Source organism: Capricornis sumatraensis, chromosome 9, assembly GCF_032405125.1.
Source record: "Capricornis sumatraensis isolate serow.1 chromosome 9, serow.2, whole genome shotgun sequence".
Classification (NCBI taxonomy): domain Eukaryota; kingdom Metazoa; phylum Chordata; class Mammalia; order Artiodactyla; family Bovidae; genus Capricornis; species Capricornis sumatraensis.
In genome coordinates this window covers 42,581,641-42,602,971 of record NC_091077.1, presented here as the reverse complement: position 1 = coordinate 42,602,971, position 21,331 = coordinate 42,581,641, and the positions used below count along the sequence as shown (strand labels likewise).

The 21,331-nt window shown below is 37.4% G+C and overlaps 1 protein-coding gene and 2 pseudogenes across 1 annotated transcript; 1 reads left to right on the top strand and 2 right to left on the bottom strand.

Moving 5' to 3' along the window:
* Positions 1-1,283: 1,283 nt before the first annotated feature.
* On the bottom strand, positions 1,284-2,219 carry LOC138086480 (olfactory receptor 2L3-like). The gene has a single exon (XM_068981293.1). The coding sequence runs from the start codon at positions 2,217-2,219 to the stop codon at positions 1,284-1,286; it is 936 nt and encodes a 311-aa protein (XP_068837394.1).
* An 8,242-nt stretch (positions 2,220-10,461) lies between these two features.
* On the bottom strand, positions 10,462-11,397 carry LOC138086521 (olfactory receptor 2L3-like; annotated as a pseudogene).
* A 7,673-nt stretch (positions 11,398-19,070) lies between these two features.
* On the top strand, positions 19,071-20,874 carry LOC138085838 (serine-threonine kinase receptor-associated protein pseudogene; annotated as a pseudogene).
* The last annotated feature ends 457 nt before the right edge of the window (positions 20,875-21,331 follow it).

Sequence of the window (21,331 nt, the reverse complement as noted above, 5' to 3'; positions counted from 1 at the left end):
AGGGATTTGATTTAGGTCATATCTGAATGGCCTAGCGGTTTTCTCTACTTTCTTCAATTTAAGTTTAAATTTTGCAATACAGAATCCATGGTGAGAGCCACAGTCAGCTCCAGGTCTTGTTTTTCCTGACTGTATAGAGTTCCTCCATCTTCAGTCCCAAAGAATATAATCAATCTGATTTTGGTATTGACCATCTGGTGATGTCCATGTGTATTGCTGTCTTTGGTGTTTTTGGATAGGGTGTTTGCTATGATCAGTGTGTTCTCTTGGAAAATCTTTGTTAGTCTTTGCCCTGCTTCATTTTGTACCTAAGGCCAAACTTGCCTGTTACTCCAAGTATCTCTTGACTTTTTGTTTTTGCATTCCAGTCCCCTAGGAAGAAAAGGACATCTTTTTTGGGTATTAGTTCTAGAAGGTCTTTTCTTGAAATATAGATATATATCTCAAGAAAATTTACTAAAGTTACTAAATTTAGGCTACTCTTGCAGCTTAAAATGAACAAGGAATTCTCACTGACTAAGGGGAAGCAAATAAACTCTGGAGAGTTCCTGAGGTTTCATTCAAGAGAAGGGAAAAATATTAGGGAGAGAAGGGCAGCATCTCATAATTTCCCCAACTGTTCAGTATACTACATATAGGTGTTATTCTTCTCTTTTAAATTACAGTATGGAATTTGTATCCATTTAGTTATGGTGATTTTAGTAACTACTTATGAGTCAACTACACAATAAGATATTTATACAGTAAGGTATGAGCTTATAACACCTAATACATATTTAAATGAATTTATCTCATCATCTCATAGTTTAAAATGCACTTTTCCTAGCATCTTGTATTATAAGATACCAATTTATTTTAATGTTAAACTTTGGAATTCACCTAAACCTAGTTCATTTAAAATAGTTTTTATTTATCATATTTCAACTTATATGCTCATTTTAATAATAAGCCAACTCATGGAATTTTAGTTCATCTTGAGGTCCAGAGTGAATTTATATTTTATTAGAGAAAATTTCTAAAAACTTCATACATTTCAAATAATATTTAACTTAACATGTAAACTAATTTTCTTAAATTTTTCCTAACATGATAATGCCTCAGTGAGAAGTTAAGGGCCTCCATTAGAAACCTGGAAATCACACATGAGAAATTTTATTTACATAGGGTTGCACTCACCCTGGTTTCCTGAACCATGCAACACCTTGGTATTTAAACTCTGAACTGTAGTTTAGTCCATGGTCATAAGCATGTTCTTTGCACAGCTGAGAAGTATTCCTCATCTACTAAGATAGCCCACATCTCGCCATCAACTTCATGAGAGCTGCCACCACCTCCTTATTCCTCAGGCTGTAGATAAGGGGGTTCAGCATGGGAGTGAGGATGTTGCTGAAGAGAGAGAGAGCCTGGTCCTGCTCTGGACTATGTGAGGAAGTGAAAGTCATGTAGATGAATATGTTTGGGCCGAAGAAGAGACTTACCACAGTTAGGTGGGAAGAGCAGGTGGCCAGGGCTTTTTTCCTGCCCTTGACAGAGTTCATACGGAGGACAGTGAGGAAGATGAGTGTGTAGGAAGCTATGATGAGACTGAAAGGCACAACGAGCAGTACAATGCTTGTAACCACCACCACTAACTGATACACTGAAGTGTCTTCACAGGAAAGCTTAATGAGGACTGGGACCTCACAGAAGAAATGGTGGATCTCCCTTGACCCACAGATGTGAAAATGCATAGGGTAGACTGTATGGATAAACGAGCCTATGGAGCCTCCAATCCAACATCCAGCAACCATGTGCAGACAGAACCTGGGGCTCATGATGGTGGGATAACGCAGTGGGATGCAGACAGCCACGTAGCGGTCATAAGCCATGAGAGTCAAGATGAGGCATTCTGACATTCCCAACATCAGGTAGAAGAAACTCTGTGTTCCACAGCCAATCCATGATATGGTCCTTCTCCCTGTGAAAAAGTTAGAGGCTGTCTTCGGAACAATGGTAGAAGTTAATGTCAAGTCAATGAGGGAGAGCTGACTGAGGAGAATGTACATGGGTGTATGGAGCCGAGAGTCCCCCCAGATCAAGACAATGAGAAGTAAGTTTCCCAGGAAAGCAAGGATGTAGATGAAAATGACCATGAAGTTGAGAACAGTGGAATGCTGAAACTCAGGAAAGAGTCCCACAAGGATGAAATCAGTTACTGATGACGCATTCCCACCCACCATGCCTCTAAAAGAAATATAACAAGGCCGGGGAACAAATCAAATGGATTAGAACAATGGACACTCAGTACATGTCTTATATCAATATGTGGATCTAAAATTTCATATCTTTCCTCCCAACATTGGACTCTCACAATATGTGCCATCAACTCATCAGAAATATTTAACTACATATTATTGAGCAATTGCCTAAAACTGTGTTAAATAGAGAATATTAAATGATCAACTTTAGTCCCTCTTTGCCTCACTTGGATTCATCTTGTTTTCATTTTTCTCTCTTTTTGTTTCCACTTGGAGTATCTTATTGTAACAATGGATCTACTTTCTGCAAATTTGAACCTCAAAATGTATATATTATTTCTGATAGTCATGGACCCTGATTATTAACTCTTGTAGATTTGGGCAAAAGAAATATCAACTTAATTCACTCAATCAGTTTTGAAAATCAGAAATCAATTGCTTTTCAAATTTTTAATGAAATATCAATTGATTTACTTTTTATGGCTAACTGCCGTCAGAAACAGGCTTTCCAAGTGGCACAGGTGGTAAAGAATCTGCCTGCCAATGCAGGAGATGCAAGAGACATGGATTCAATCCCTGGATTGGGATGATTCCCGGGAATAGGAAATGGCAACCCATTCCAGTAATCTTGCTTGGGAAATCCCATGGACAGGGGAGCCAGCAGGGTCCATGGGGTCACAAAAAGTCAGACTTGATTGAGCAACTAGTAGGTATGTATACCATCATAGATGGAGTAATAGCAACTCCTAAACTTACATAATTATCTGCCAGGAGGCCATCAATATTCCCTATTTTTGACCAAATAAAGCTTACATTTTCAGCCTAGAATTTTAGATTTTCCATCACTTGGTCCAAGATACTTTTTAAACCTCAGATTCCATTAATTTTAAAGCAGATAACCCAAATTCCAGTCAAATGTACATTCTCATGATTTCTCCACACAGCTGAAACTTTGGTTTTATTTCTGCTCAGAATTATCAGTATACTGAAAGCTAAAGAAGAAGAAATTTTCCTATCCACATTTCTGCAGTCCCTAATCACATCACACATATAATTATTTGTCATCATAGCTGAGAGAGAGTGTGGACTGGTGTCTAAGGGCATATGCCAGGGGCTGCACGTGCGCTCAGTTACTCAGTCGTGTCTGACTCTTTGTGGCCTCAATGGACTGTAGCCCTCCAGGTTCCTCTGTCCATTGGATTTTTCAGGAATGAAGACTGGAGTGGCTTGCCATGTCCTCCTCCAAGGGATCTTCCCAATCCAGGGACTGAACCCATGTCTTCTGCATCTCTGCCCTGGCAGACAGATACTTTATCACTGGGACATCTCAGGGTATCAGGGCCTAGGATATCCAAATTCAAGCCTAGCTGCCTCACTTATTATCTGTGCCTCACTTTCCTCATCTTTAAAATAAGGAATTTAATCAAAAGATTTCAAGAGGGTAGTCATGAGGCTTAAATGAGTTATTATTATATATGTTTGTTATAGTTTTCCATGTATACATATTTCTCCTCACATAAATGTTAAGGTTTTAAGTGCTAGGTTTAGGTTTTACCAATCTATATCTCAATAAAATCAGCACAATAGCTATAGAAGCATATATTGTCAATGAATATTTAACCAGAAAGTTGAACAAACCCCATGGAGTTCAGCAGTCCACATTTCCATGTAGAATATATGACAAATCTCTCACTCGATTGGCATTGATGATGAGAGATAGAGCTGTTTCCCTACATGTCATCTTATGGAAAAGTGGAGTCCCTGCTTCTGGGGAAACTTCATATTCTTTGCTGTTTCCTCTCAGAAGTGCTGTAATATAGCATAGACATCAAAATAGCTGGAAATCTTGTTCTCTATGAATGCAGCAGGAATTTCATAATTTAAACAATGACCTCCTTTGGTTTAACGTGACCGTTCACTTCTGAATGTGTTTATCCAGATGACTTTTGTAACAAAATATCAGTTAAAAAAATCAGTCTTATTATTGTTCCTTTAGTAACAACTCTGCTAAAATATAAATTATGAAGGTAATCTTGTTACAAATGTAACAGGAAGCACAAATTTTGCTAAGGTCATATTCATATTATTTCAGAAGAGTTACAGAATAGCTCTTGAAATACTTTTACCATCCACTTATTTTTCATTCTACACTCACTTAATAATCACTATATTTTACACATTCTGTACTAGGTTGAAGAAGGGGCAGCAATGCATTAAGATACAGTCAATACCTTCAGTGAACTGTGAGTTTATGTATGAAATCATTTATATCTACTAATCACAGAAGAGTGAAATAAGTGCTATAACTAAGTCTCCCATAGGGTGACATGTCAACACAGAAGACAGAGCTAATGTCTGAGTACGATGTAAGTGGATAATTAGGTAAGATTTAATTTGAGTTCTATCTACCTTGTGCTGTGCTTAGCCACCTAGTCGTGTCTAACTCTTCATGGTCTCATGGACTGTAGCCCGTCAGGCTCCTCTGTCCATGGGGATTATCCAGGCAAGAATACTGGAGTGGGTTGCCATGCCCTCTTCTGGGGATCTTCCTAATCCAGGGATCGAACCCAGGTCTCCTGCATTGCAGGGGGATCCTTCACCATCTGAGCCACCAGGGAAGCCCCATAGCTGCCTTAGTACACAGCATCTCATGTACATTTAAAGACTGAGGCAACACAGAGTTTGTTGTGGTTAAAAACACATTGATGGCGAAAATCACATTTCCTAAGTAAGTGGGAAACAAATTAGAATTCTTACACACTTTTTGAGTCAACTGTTTTGAACTATATAACTCTGAAAGCCTGAGGTTTTCTCACTCCTGAGTAACCTCATGGAATTCTTAACTGTACAGTCATATCATGCCCTGTAACTTGTCCTGCCATTTACTTCAATGAGTCGAGACATCCAACTCTTTTGGTATTTTATGTTGAACTCATATGTCTATTAAAAATACTTGATTTCTTTTGCTAGAATAATACTCAAAGGACTTCCAGCTTAAAGTGAGTATGAGGTATGGCAAACATTCTAACATTCAAACATTCTAAATCTCAAAAATCATCAGTATCCCTGTAACCACCCTATTTGACAATTTGCTTTAGGTCTGTGCTCCTAACTTCAATTACCCAAGCTATGATATTCTTTAAGAGTATGAGTGGTTAACTTCATGACAATGAGAATACAACTGGCAAAGAAGTTAATGAAGATGACAGAGTAACAAAGTCAGTGTTTAAAAACGTTGGAGACAAAGCTTTAAGACAAAGCATCTATATGTGTTTAATTTTTTTACTTGATACTTTTACTTAGCTTTTTATAAATTCTTATTAAATAATAACCACTACCTGAAAACAAATTGTTTTAGGAAATTGTTTTTTAGGAAGTAGAAATCAAATTATACACGTATTTTTTAAATAGAACAATCAACTATCACTTAGTAAATATTTCTCTATTATTTATTAAAGTTTTCTCACAAAAGTGGATCAATTTGATTAGCTTAATTCAATGGAATAAGTGCTTACTGAGAGTCAACTCTGAATATATTTCCATTATTTCTCTAATATGAAAGATAAATCTACTTAAAAAGAGGACAGTGTGATATTAACCTGTAGAATTTTATTGACCTTTTAAGACTTTTTACAATGATATGACTACTATATCATTTTAGGAACAGAGTTTGTCCTTATTGTTAGCATACTTTGAGGTCATACCTATTATGGGTTCATACAAGGCAGATGGAAATGAAATCACAACTCAATCATCAAACAGCTTTTCTAAAGCAACAGGATTAATTCAAGAAATTATCAAGAGATTAAATTGTTTCCTGAGTTTAGGTGCATCTTTGGATATCAGTTTTGAGTCTAAATGAATAGTAATTCTCATTCTCAATGTTTTACTTGACATCATAAACGGTACCTGCCTAATATTATGCTGTTTGATTATATGAGTATTTATGACTCATTATTTAAGTGATATAATTCGGACAGATAGTCAAACAGAAATGTAATTCTATGTAGCTTTCCCTTAGACCTCAGTCCTGGGAAGCCTACAGTCAGATTTTTGTTTCCCTTTGACAAATACAATCACCAAAATCTGACATTTGAGGACTTAATGATAATCATATAGATCCTCCACAGAATTTCCATTACGAGGCAAGGTTTAAAACTCCTTATTTTTCCCAGTTTCATATCTACCTTAAATTCTATTTATCTCCAATCTCCTCTGCCTCTTGGAATTGCTGATAACTTCCAGATTTTCTGCGATCAGGTACACCTTCTCACTATGTGGCATTAGCCTTTTATTTTGCATAGAAAAGTGAATGCAAGTGACTTGATGTTGATGGTGAGTCATGCATTTTGAAAATGAGACCAGTGGCTATGATTCTATGATACTATGTATATTAAATACTGGTTGGTATATCAGCAAAGATCTAGATAGAAGGCTTAATAATTTTCCATCAAGGGTCTGGAGACCTTGGTAGTGAATAACCTAGGGGAACACAGTCCCCAGACTTTAATTAATTTTGATTCCAGATTATAATAGGAAAACTTAGGAATTAATTAGCAAAAGTTAAAATGTACAAAAATATTCCTCATCATGGAAAAACATTCAGATGTTTTAAAATATTTTTACATGGCACATGTAAAAGGCAAATGTAAAAGGCAAATTATGAATTTCCATCAGGGACATGTAATCTGCCCTATGATAAATTTCAAAAAGAGAAGGATACTCAATATTCAGTATTTCTACATTTACCCCCCCCCAAGAAACTTCCCCCCATTTTTATATGATTCTTTTAGCCAGTATGACTTATAAAGAAGTTAATTGCGTAGCATTTTGATTATATAGCTTCATTTTAACATACTGCTGCTGCTGCTGCGTCGCTTCAGTCGTGTCCGACTCCGTGCGACCCCATAGACGGCAGCCTACCAGGCTCCTCCATCCCTGGGATTCTCCAGGCAAGAACACAGCAGTGGGTTGACATTTCCTTCTCCAATGCATGAAAGCGAAAAGTGAAAGTGAAGTTGCTCAGTCGTGTCAGACTCGTAGTGACCCCTTTAACTGCAGCCTACCAGGCTCCTTCACCCATGGGATTTTCCAGGCAAGAGTACTGGAGTGGGGTGCCATTGTCTTCTCCGTTTAACATACTAACATATGGTAAATAAAATTAACTGAGATCAGAAGGACCTAAATTAATGGTCATCCCTCCAATTTTTTAACTGTAAATTTTGTTCAAGTAACTTAAATTTCTGAGTTTTAATAATGTTTGTGAACATGGGCATAGTAAAGCTGCCTCACTGGGCTGTGTTTTATATAACCCATTGAATTAACAAAATTAATGGAATCCTTGTAATGTTTCTCAGAAAGTCAATGTGAAGTCTGGCTTGGTTAATTATTACCTGGTTTTGAGGGTATCTTTTGCATATCTAGAGCAAAACATAGTATCTAAAGACTTAATGTTTCCTATCTCTAAAAGCAATCTGACTGACTATCACTGGATATTTACCCATAAAGGCTAAAAAATAATTTGCAAAATAATTATCATGAAAACCAGATTGTTTTGAAATTTGCACTTTGGTTCTTTAAAAACAACTAGAATTGTCAAAGGAAATAAAAAAATCAGGCAAATATATTCAGAAAAAGTTGGGAAAGTAATGCACCTTAGTTAAAAAAGGGATTGGAAATAATAGCATAATTTTATGTTTCATCAATGAAAATGCAATTATAAATTAATATGTAGTATTATGGCAATATCACCTCTTTGCATACAAATGTATAAATTAATAAGTGTTTAATTTGTACAAGCAGTATGAACAAACATACCATACACTACTCTGGATTTTTGATCAAAATTTCTGCCTTGTTATATTGAATTACTCCTTTGCATGTGTGCTTACACTTTCATGTTATAATGCAGCTGTTTGAGAACAAAGGTAACACTAATTCATCTTTATATCATCTGTATTTAGAGTCAGCGAACTACCACCAAATCTGCCCTGCTGCATATATTTGTATGGCCCATGGGCTCAGAAAATTGTGTGAAATTCAAATTTCACCTGTTCATCAGGAAGGGTTATTAAAATACATCCATTCTTATCAATTTCCGTATTAGCTACAGCTGCTTCTATACTTTCAGAGTTGGTTAGTTGTGGCAGAGACACTATAGATCATAAAGCCTAAAATATTAAATATCTGAATCCTAAAAGAAAAAGTTTGTTATCTTTATGTTTATTAAAAACATATTCACTAACTGTTAGTGAATATGAAATATGACAGTAATTTTATTCTCCATTTTAAGAATGAAGGGATAATCAGGCTGGTGATATTCCCTAGAATGGTTTCATTCCAATGGTGGGTATATCTTTCCCCTTCTCCTTTGCCTTTAGGTTGTTTTCTTTTCCCAGCTCAGAAAACCCTCCTCAGAAAACCATTTTGCCTTTTGCACTTCTTTTATTGGGGGTCGTCTTGATCATTGCCTCCTCTACAACGTCGCAAACCTCCACTCATAGTTCTTCAGGCACTCTGTCTATTAAATCTAATCCCTTGAATGTATTTGTCACTTCCACAGCATAATCATAAGGGATTTGATTTAGGTCATATCTAAATGGTCTAGTGGTTTTCCCTACTTTCTCCAACTTAAGTCTGAATTTTGCAATATGGTGTTCATGATGAGAGCCAGTCAGCTCCAGGTCTTGTTTATCCTGACTGTATAGAGTTCCTCCATCTTCAGTCACAAAGAATATAATCAATCTGATTTTGGTATTGACCATCTGGTGATGTCCATGTGTATTGCTGTCTTTGGTGTTTTTGGATAGGGTGTTTGCTATGATCAGTGTGTTCTCTTGGAAAATCTTTGTTAACCTTTGCCCTACTTCACTTTGTAATCTAAAGCAAAACTTGCCTGTTACTCCAAGCATCTCTTAACTTTTTGCTTTTGCATTCCAGTCCCCTAGGAAGAAAAGGACATCTATTGAGTGTTAGTTCTAGAAGGTGTTTTCTTGAGATATAGATACATATCTCAAGGAAATTTACTGAAGTTATTAAATTTAGGCTACTCTTGTAGCTTAAAGTGAACAAGGAATTCTCACTGTCTAAGGGGAAGCAAATCAACTCTGGAGAGTTCCTGAGGTTTCATTCAAGGGAAGGGAAAAATGTTGGGGAGAAAACAGCAGAAGGGCAGCATCTCATAATTTCCCCAATTGTTCAGTATACTACTTGTAGGTATTATTCTTCCCTATTAATTACGGTATGGAATTTGTATCCATTCAGTTAATGTGATTTTAGTAACTAATTATGTGTCAACTATGCAATAAGATATTTATACAGTAGGGTATGAGCTTATAACAACTAATACATATTTAAATGACTTTATCTCATCATCTTGTAGTTTAAAATGCACCCTTCCTTAGCATCTTGTATTATAAAAGATACCAGTTTATTTTAATATTAAACTTTGGAATTCACCTAAGCCTGGTTCATTTAAAATATTTTTTATTTATTGTATTTCAATTTATCTGCTAACTTTATTTTATGTTTTAATCTTTATTTATTTATCTATTTAATTTAAATTTATTTATTTTAATTAGAGGCTAATTACTTTACAATATTGTATTGGTTTTGCCATACATCAACGTGAATCCACCATGGGTATACACATGTTCCCCATCTTGAACCCCCTCCCACATCCCTCCCCGTACCATTCTTCTGGGTCATCCCAGTGCACCAGCCCCAAGCATCCTGTATCCTGCATGGAACTGGACTGGTGATTCATTTCTTATATGATATGATACATGTTTCAATGCCATTCTCCCAAATCATCCCACCCTCTCCCTCTCCCAGAGTCCAAAAGACTGTTCTATACATCTGTGTCTCTTTTGCTGTAGTAAGCCAGCTCATGGAATTTTAGTTCATCTTGAGGTCCAGAGTGAATTTATATTTTATTAGAGAAAATTTCTAAAAACTTCATACATTTCAAATAATATTTAACTAATTTTATGTAATATGTAAACTAATTTTCTTGAATTTTTCCTAACATAATAATGCCTCAATGAGAAGTTAAGGACCTCCATTAGAAACCTGGAAATCACACATGAGAAATTTTATTTACATAGGGTTGCACTCACCCTGGTTTCCTGAACCATGCAACACCTTGGTATTTAAACTCTGAACTGTAGTTTAGTCCGTGGTCATAAGCGTGTTCTTTGCACAGCTGAGAAGTATTCCTCATCTACTAAGATAGCCCACATCTCGCCATCAACTTCATGAGAGCTGCCACCACCTCCTTATTCCTCAGGCTGTAGATAAGGGGGTTCAGCATGGGAGTGAGGATGTTGCTGAAGAGAGAGAGAGCCTGGTCCTGCTCTGGACTATGTGAGGAAGTGAAAGTCATGTAGATGAATATGTTTGGGCCGAAGAAGAGACTTACCACAGTTAGGTGGGAAGAGCAGGTGGCCAGGGCTTTTTTCCTGCCCTTGACAGAGTTCATACGGAGGACAGTGAGGAAGATGAGTGTGTAGGAAGCTATGATGAGACTGAAAGGCACAACGAGCAGTACAATGCTTGTAACCACCACCACTAACTGATACACTGAAGTGTCTTCACAGGAAAGCTTAATGAGGACTGGGACCTCACAGAAGAAATGGTGGATCTCCCTTGACCCACAGATGTGAAAATGCATAGGGTAGACTGTATGGATAAATGAGCCTATGGAGCCTCCAATCCAACATCCAGCAACCATGTGCAGACAGAACCTGGGGCTCATGATGGAGGGATAACGCAGTGGGATGCAGACAGCCACGTAGCGGTCATAAGCCATGAGAGTCAAGATGAGGCATTCTGACATTCCCAACATCAGGAAGAAGAAACTCTGTGTTCCACAGCCAATCCGTGATATGGTCCTTCTCCCTGTGAAAAAGTTAGAGGCTGTCCTCGGAACAATGGTAGAAGTTAATGTCAAGTCAATGAGGGAGAGCTGACTGAGGAGAATGTACATGGGTGTATGGAGCCGAGAGTCCCCTCAGATCAAGACAATGAGAAGTAAGTTTCCCAGGAAAGCAAGGATGTAGATGAAAATGACCACGAAGTTGAGAACAGTGGAATGCTGAAACTCAGGAAAGAGTCCCACAAGGATGAAATCAGTTACTGATGATGCATTCCCACCCACCATGCCTCTAAAAGAAATATAACAAGGCCGGGGAACAAATCAAATGGATTCGAACAATGGACACTCAGTACTTGTCTTATATCAATATGTGGATCTAAAATTTTATATCTTTCCTCCCAACATTGGACTCTCACAATATGTGCTATGAACTCATCAGAAGTATTTAACTACATATTATTGAGCAATTGCCTAAAAGTGTGTTAAATAAAGAATATTAAAAAGAATGATCAAATTTAGTTCTTCACCTCACTTAGATTCATCTTGTTTTCCTCTTTCTATTCTTTATTTTTTCTCTCTCTTTGCTTTTACTCAGAGAATCTTATCGTAACAAAGGATCTACTTTCTGCAAATTTGAACCTCAAAATGTATATATTATTTCTGATAGTCATGGACCCTGATTATTAACTCTTGTAGATTTGGGCAAAAGAAATATCAACTTAATTCACTCAATTTAATTTTGAAAATCAGAAATCAATTGCTTTTCAAATTTTTAATGAAATATCCCATTGATTTACTTTTTATGGCTAAGTGCCATCAGAAACAGGCTTCCCAAGTGGCACAGGTGGTAAAGAATCTGCCTGCCAATGCAGGAGATGCAAGAGACATGGATTCAATCCCTGGATTGGGATGATTCCCGGGAATAGGAAATGGCAACCCATTCCAGTAATCTTGCTTGGGAAATCCCATGGACAGAGGTGCCTCGCAGGCTACAATCCATGGGGTCACAAAAAGTCAGACTTGATTGAGCAACTTAGCAGGTATGCATACCATCATAGATGGAGTAATAGAAATTCTTAGACTTACATTACTACCTGCTAGGAAGCCATCAATATTCCCTATTTCTGACCAAATAAAGCTTATATTTTCAGTCTAGAATTTTAGATTTTCCATGACTTGGGTCCAAGATACTTTTTAAACCTTAGATTCCATTAATTTAAAACAGATAGCTCAAATTCCAGTCAAACATACATTCTCATGGTTTCTCCACAGGACTTATGTATTCACACAGCTGAACCTTTGCTTTCACTTCTGCTCAGATTTATCAGTATACTGAAAGCTGAAGAAGAAGAAATTTTCTTATCCACATTCCCACAGTCCCTAATAACATCAGGCATATAATTATGTATCATCATAACTGAGAGACAGTGTGGCTTGGAGTCTAAGAGCATATGTCAGGGCTGCACACGTGTTCAGTCACTCAGTCGTCTGACTCTTTGTGACTGCAATGGACTGGAGCCCTCCAGGCTCCTCTGTCCGTGGGATTTTTCAGGAACAAATACTGGAGTGGCTTGCCATGTCCTCCTCCAAGTGATCTTCCTGACCCAAGGATCGAAACCACGTTTCCTGTGTCTTCTGCCCTGGCAGACGGATACTTACCACTGGGACACCTCAGGGTATCAAGGGCTAGGATACCCAAATTCAAGCCTAGCTGCATCACTTACTATCTGTGCCTCACTTTCCTCATCTTTAAAATAAGGAAGTTAATCAAATGACATCAAGAGTGTAGTCATGAAGCTTAGATGAGTTATTATTGTATATGTTTATTATAGTTTTCCATGTAAACATATTTCTCCCACATAAATGTTAAGGTTTTAAGTGCTAGGTTTGTGTTTTACTTATCTACTCTATCTCAATAAGATCAGCACAGTAGCTATAGAAGAATATATAGTCAATGAATATTTAACCAGAAAGTTGAACAAACCCCATGGAGTTAGCAGTAAACATTTTCATGTAGAATATATGACAAATCCCTCACTCGATTGGCATTGACGGTGAGAACTAAAGCTTGTTCCTTCCATGTCATCTTATGGAAAAGTGGATTTCCTACTCCTGAATAAGACAGTTGCTGTATATGGGGAAACTTCATATTCTTTGCTGTTTCCTCTCAGAAGTGCTGTAATATAGCATAGACATCAAAACAGCTGGAAATCCTGTTCTCTATGAATGCAGCAGGAATTTCATAATTTAAACAATGACCTCCTTTGGTTTAATGGTGATGGTTCATTTCTGAATGTGTTTATCCAGATGACTTTTGTAACAAAATATTAGTTGAGAAATACTATTATTGTTCCTTTAGAAACAACTCTGCTAAAATATAAATTATGAAGGTAATCTTGTTACAAATGATCAGGAAGCACAAATTTTGCTAAAGTCATATTCATATTATTTCAGAAGAGTTACAGAATAGTTCTTGAAATACTTTTACCATCCACTTATTTTTCATTCCACATTTACTTAATAATCACTATATTTTACACATTCTGTACTAGGTGTTGAAGAAGGGGCAGCAATGCATTAAGATACAGTCAATACCTTCAGTGAACTGTGAGTTTATGTATGAAATCATTTATATCTACTAATCACAGAAGAGTGAAATAAGTGCTATAACTAAGTCTCCTATAGGGTGACATGTCAACACAGAAGACAGAGGTAATGTCTGAGTATGATGTAAGTGGATAATTACGTAAGATTTAATTTGAGTTCTATCTACCTTGTGCTGTGCTTAGCTGCTCAGTCGTGTCTAATTCTTCGTGGTCCCATGGACTGTAGCCCGTCAGGCTTCTCTGTCCCTGGGGATTATCCAGGCAAGAATACTGGAGTGGGTTGCCATGCCCTCTTCTGGGGATCTTCCTAATCCAGGGATCGAACCCAGGTCTCCCGCATTGCAGGGGGATCCTTCACCATCTGAGCCACCAGGGAAGCCCCATAGCTGCCTTAGTACACAGCATCCCATGTACATTTAAAGACTGAGGCAACACAGAGTTTGTTGTGGTTAAAAACACATTGATGGCGAAAATCACATTTCCTAAGTAAGTGGGAAACAAATTAGAATTCTTACACACTTTTTGAGTCAACTGTTTTGAACTATATAACTCTGAAAGCCTGAGGTTTTCTCACTCCTGAGTAACCTCATGGAATTCTTAATTGTACAGTCATATCATGCCCCGTAACTTGCCCTGCCATTTACTTCAATGAGTCGAGACATCCAACTCTTTTGGTATTTTATGTTGAACTCATAAATCTATTAAAAATACTTGATTTCTTTTGCTAGAATAATACTCAAAGGACTTCCAGCTTAAAGTGAGTATGAGGTATGGCAAACATTCTAACATTCAAACATTCTAAATCTCAAAAATCATCAGTATCCCAGTAACCACCCTATTTGACAATTTGCTTTAGGTCTGTGCTCCTAACTTCAATTACCCAAGCTATGATATTCTTTAAGAGTATGAGTGGTTAACTTCATAACAATGAGAATACAACTGGCAAAAAGTTAACGAAGATGACCAAGTCAGTGTTTGAAAACATTGGAGCCAAAACTTTAAGAAAAAACATCCACATGTGTTTAATTGTTTTACTTGATACTTTTACTTAGCTTTTTATAAATTCTTATTAAATAATAACCAACTACCTGAAAACAAATTGTTGGTTGGTGTTTAGGAAGTAGAAACCAAATTATACACAGTATTTTAAAAATAGAACAATCAACTATCACTTAGTAAATATTTCTCTATTATTTATTAAAGTTTTCTCACAAAAGTGGATCAATTTGATTAGCTTAATTCAATGGAATAAGTGCTTACTGAGAGTCAACTCTGAATATATTTCCATTATTTCTCTAATATGGAAGATAAATCTACTTAAAAAGAGGACAGTGTGATATTAACCTGTAGAATTTTATTGACCTTTTAAGACTTTTTACAATGATATGACTACTATATCATTTTAGGAACAGAGTTTGTCCTTATTGTTAGTATACTTTGAGGTCATACCTATTATGGGTTGATACAAGGCAGATGGAAATGAAATCACAACTCAATCATCAAACAGCTTTTCTAAAGCAACAGGATTAATTCAAGAAATTATCAAGAGATTAAATTGTTTCCTGAGTTTAGGTGCATCTTTGGATATCAGTTTGAGTCTAAATGAATAGTAATTCTCATTCTCAAGTGTTTTACTTGACATCATAAATGGTACCTGCTCAGTATTATGCTGTGTTTGATTATATGAGTATTTATGACTCATTATTTAAGTGATATAATTAGGACAGATAGTCAAACAGAAATGTAATTCTATGTAGCTTTCCCTTAGACCTCAATCCTGGGAAGCCTACAGTCAGATTTTTATTTTCCTTTGATAAATATAATCACCAAAATCTGGCATTTGAGGACTTAATCATATAGATTCTCTACAGAATTTCCATTACCAGGCAAGGTTCAAAACTCTCTATTTTTCTCAGTTTCATTTCTACCTTAAATTCTTTTTGTCTCCAGTCTCCTCTGCCTCTTGGGGTTGCTGCAAACCTCCAAATTTTCTGTGATCAGGCACACCTTCTCACTATGCAGCATTAGCCCTTTATTTTGCATAGAAAAGTGAATGCAACTGACATGATGTTGATGGTGAGTCATGCATTTCAAAAGTGAGACCAGCAGCTATGATTCTATGTATATTATATACTGGTAGGTATATCAGTGAAGATCTAACTTAATAGATAGATTGTTTAATAATTTCCCATCAAGGATCTGGAGACCTTGGTAGTGAATGACTTATGGGAACACAGTCCCCAGACTTTAATTAATTTTGATTCCAGATTGTAATAAGAAAACTTAGAAATAAATTGGCAAAAGTTAAAATGTACAAAAATATTCCTCACCATGGAAAAACATTCAGATGTCTTAAAATATTTTCACATGATAAACCACAAGGCAAACGATGAATTTCCATCAAGGACATATAATCTGCCCTATGATAAACTTCAAAAATAGAAGGATACTCAATATTCAGTTTCTCTACATTTACCTCGCCTCCCAAGAAACTTCCCCCAATTTTTATATGATTCTTTATAGCCAATATGACTTATAATGAAGTTCATTTTATAGCAGTTTGATAATATAGCTTCATTTTAACATACTGACATTTGGTAAATAAAATTAACTGAGATCAGATGGACCTAAATTAATGGTCATCTCTCCAATTTTTTAACTGTAAATTTTATTCAAGTAAATTAAATTTCTGAGTTTTAGTAATGTTGTCTGTGGATGTGGGCATAGTAAAGCTGCCTCACTAGGCTGTGTTTTATACAACCCATTGAATTAACAAAATTAATGGAATCCTTGTAATGTTTCTCAGAAAGTCAATATGAGGTCTGTTGGCTTATTATTATTACCTGGTTTTGAGAGAAAAGATGGGCTTGATAAAGGACAGAAATGGTATGGACCTAACAGAAGCAGAAGATATTAAGAAGAATACAAAGAACTGTACAAAAAAGATCTTCACAACCCAGATAATCACAATGGTGTGATCACTCACCTAGAGCCAGACATCCTGGAATGTGAAGTCAAGTGGGCCTTAGAAGGCATCACTATTAACAAAGCTAGTGGAGGTGATGGAATTCTAGTTGAGCTATTTCAAATCCTGAAAGATGATGCTGTGAAAGTGCGGCACTCAATATGTCAGCAAATTTGGAAAACTCAGCAGTGGCCACAGGACTGGAAAAGGTCAATTTTCATTCCAATCCCAAAGAAAGGCAATGCCAAAGAATGCTCAAACTACTGCACAATTGCACTCATCTCACACACTAGTAAAGTAATGCTCAAAATTCTCCAAGCCAGGCTTCAGCAATACACGAACCATGAACTTCCAGATGTTCAAGCTGGTTTTAGAAAAGGCAGAGGAACCAGAGATCAAATTGCCAACATCCGCTGGATCATGGAAAAAGCAAGAGATTTCCAGAAAAACATCTATTTCTGCTTTATTGACTATGCCAAAGCCTTTGACTGTGTGGATCACGATAAACTGTGGAAAATTCTGAAAGAGATGGGAATACCAGACCACCTGACCTGCCTCTTGAGAAACCTATATGCAGGTCAGGAAGCAACAGTTAGAACTGGACATGGAACAACAGACTGGTTCCAAATAGGAAAAGGAATACGTCAAGGCTGTATATTGTCACCCTGCTTATTTAACTTATATGCAGAGTACATCATGAGAAATGCTGGGCTGGAAGAAGCACAAGCTGGAATCAAAATTGCCGGGAGAAATATCAATAACCTCAGATATGCAGATGACACCACCCTTATGGCAGAAAATGAAGAGGAACTAAAAAGCCTCTTGATGAAAATGAAAGAGGAGAATGAAAATGTTGGCTTAAAGCTCAGCATTCAGAAAACGAAGATCATGGTATCTCCTCTTATCGCTTCATGGGAAATAGATGGGGAAACAGTGGAAACAGTGGCTGACTTTATTTTTCTGGGCTCCAAATCACTGCAAATGGTGATTGCAGTCATGAAATTAAAAGATGCTTGCTCCTTGGAAGAAAAGTTATGACCAACCGAGACAGCATATTCAAAAGCAGAGACATCACTTTGCCAACAAAGGTCCATCTAGTCAAGGCTATGGTTTTTCCTGTGGTCATGTATGGATGTGAGAGTTGGACTGTGAAGAAAGCTGAGCGCTGAAGAATTGATGCTTTTGAACTGTGGTGTTGGAGAAGACTCTTGAGAGTCCCTTGGACTGCAAGGAGATCCAACCTGTTTATTCTAAAGGAGATCAGCCCTGGGTGTTCTTTGGAAGGAATGATGCTAAACCTGAAACTCCAATACTTTGGCCATCTCATGTGAAGAGTTGACTCATTGGAAAAGACTGTGATGCTGGGAGGGATTGGGGGCAGGAGGAAAAGGGGACGACCGAGGATGAGATGGCTGGATGGCATCACCGACTCAATGGATGTGAGTTTGAGTGAACTCTGGGAGATGGTGATGGACAGGGAGGCCTGGCGTGCTGCGATTCATGGGGTTGCAAAGAGCTGGACACGACTGATCAACTGAACTGAACTGAACGTTGCATATCTAGAGCAAAACACAGTATCTAAAGATTTAATGTTTCCTGTCTCTAAAAGTAGTCTGACTATGACTGAATATTTGCCCACAAAGACTCAAAAATAATTTGCAAAATAATTATCATGAAAACCAAATTGTTTTGAAATATATACTTCAATTCCTTATAACAACAGACAATTTTCAAAGGAAATAAAAAATCAGGCAAATACATTCAGAAAAAGTTGGAAAAGTAATGTACCTTAGTTAAAAAAGTAACCTTGGTTCTAAACACTTTAACCCCTTCATCACACATGTAACTCTCAAAAGGGTTGGAAATAATTTAATAATTTTATATTTCATCAATAAAAATGCAATTATAAATTAATATGTAGTATTTTGGCAATACCAACTCTTTGCACACAAATGTAAAAATTTATGTGTTTAATTTGTATAAGTGATATGAACAAGCATAACATACAGTACTCTGGATTTTTGATCAAAATTTCTGCCTTGTTATTTGAACTACTCTAGCATATGTGTTTACACTTTCATGTTATAATGCAGCTGTTGAGGACAAAGATAACACTAATTTACCTTTATATCATCTGCATTTGGAGTCAGCAACCTACCACCAAATCTGCCCTGCTGCATATATTTGTATGGCCCATGGGCTCAGAAAATTCAGATTTCAGTGTCCATCAGGAAGGCTTATTCTTTCTTATTAATTTCCATATTAGCTACAGTTGCTTCTATACTTTCAGAGTTGATTAATTGTGGCAGAGACCGTATAGACCCCAAAGACTAAAATATTAAATATCTGAATCTTAAAAGAAAAAGTTTGGACCGGTGTGGACGGTACGGGTCGTGGCCGCCCGTTCTCCGTTTCTCCCCTTCCCCTACTCTCCTCCCTCCTTCCCTTTCCCTCCCTCGGCGGCGGTCGGTCTCCCGTCGCGGACTCCCTGACCCGTCCCTAACCCCTTCCTGACCTTGGGGCCACCGGATTGGCCTTTTTCTGTGCCTTGGCCCAGCGTCAGTGTCGGGGCGGGGGCCTTGAAGAGCCGGAGGCGCTGCCACAGAGGAGAGAAAAGACTAGACGACCCCTCGGTTCTGCAGCGCGATCTCTCGGCTCGCCGCCGCCATGGCGATGAGGCAGACGCCGCTCACCTGCTCTGGCCACACGCGGCCTGTGGTGGATCTGGCCTTCAGTGGCATCACGCCTTATGGCTATTTTCTAATCAGCGCTTGCAAAGATGGTAAGCCTATGCTTCGCCAGGGAGATACAGGAGACTGGATTGGAACATTTTTGGGTCATAAGGGTGCCGTTTGGGGCGCAACATTGAATAAAGATGCCACCAAGGCAGCGACAGTTGCTGCAGATTTCACAGCCAAAGTATGGGATGCTGTCTCAGGAGATGAACTGATGACCCTGGCTCATAAACACATTGTGAAGACAGTGGATTTTACGCAGGATAGTAATTACTTGTTAACCGGGGGACAGGATAAACTGTTACGCATATATGACTTGAACAAACCTGAAGCAGAACCTAAGGAAATCAGCGGTCACACCTCTGGTATTAAAAAGGCTTTGTGGTGCAGTGAGGATAAACAGATCCTTTCAGCAGATGATAAAACTGTTCGCCTTTGGGATCATGCTACTATGACGGAAGTGAAATCTCTAAATTTTAATATGTCTGTTAGCAGTATGGAATACATTCCTGAGGGAGAGATTTTGGTAATAACTTACGGACGATCTATTGCTTTCCATAGTGCAGTAAGTTTGGACCCAATTAAATCCTTTGAAGCTCCTGCAACCATCAATTCTGCATCTCTTCATCCTGAGAAAGAATTTCTTGTTGCAGGTGGTGAAGATTTTAAACTTTATAAGTATGATTATAATAGTGGAGAAGAATTAGAATCCTACAAAGGACACTTTGGTCCTATTCACTGTGTGAGGTTTAGTCCTGATGGAGAACTCTATGCCAGTGGTTCTGAAGATGGAACATTGAGACTATGGCAAACTGTGGTAGGAAAAACATATGGCCTTTGGAAATGTGTGCTTCCTGAAGAAGATAGTGGTGAGCTGGCAAAGCCCAAGATCAATTTTCCAGAGACAGCGGAAGAGGAGCTAGAAGAAATTGCTTCAGAGAATTCAGATTCCATCTATAGTTCAACTCCCGAAGTTAAGGCCTGAGCACCAGGCAAATGCCACAGACAGTACACAACTTATGGACTAAAACAAGCAGAGAAAAGCGTCAGCCTCCAGAGTTACTCTCTGCTTACAGCAACATGGAGCAGTAAATAATGAGGAATATGAATTAGCTCCAGTGCTGGAACTAACCTACTTGGTGATACCTATGAGTGAGAACACAAGAGTATCAGCTAAAGGCAGGTGGGGTTATGCTCTTATAATGTGATGGTCTGTTGTCTTTTTAATGAGTATGTGTAAGCCAACATCCAGTTTCTCTTATTACAATTAGATTTCTTGTAGCTGTTTATGTTATTATGAAGAGGGAAAGTATATTGGCCTGTTTTTCTGACTTTTCCCTTAAAAGCAGAAAGCTGGGTTTTGTTTTGTTTTTTTTGCTTTAGTTATAAAGAAGAGGGAATACATGATAAAGTAACAGTTTGATTTCTCTTTTATTGTACACTGCTTCTGAACATCTAATTGTTTTTAGTTGTCTCAATAAAATGGCTCTAAAACAAAAAAAAAAAAAAAAAAAAAAAAAAAAAAAAAAAAAAAAAAAAGAAAAAGTTTGCCAACTCTGGTCTTTGTTATCTTCATAAGTTTATTGAAAACATATTCACTGTTAGCGAATATGAAATATGACATTATATTTAGTTTTATTCTCCATTTTAAGGATAAAGGGATTAGCAGGTTGGTGATATTCCCTAGAATGGTTTCATTCCAAATGTGATATCTTTGATGAATAAAATAACCACAATCTCTAGTACTGGTATTTGGTTGTTAATCTTGCAAAAATGTCCTTTTAATTTCCCACCAATGAAGAGAATGGGTCTTCCCTGGTGGCTCAGACAGTAAAGAATCTGCCTGCAAATCAGGAGACTTGCGTTCTATCCCTGGGTAAGGAAGATCCCTTGGAGAAGGGACTGGATACCCA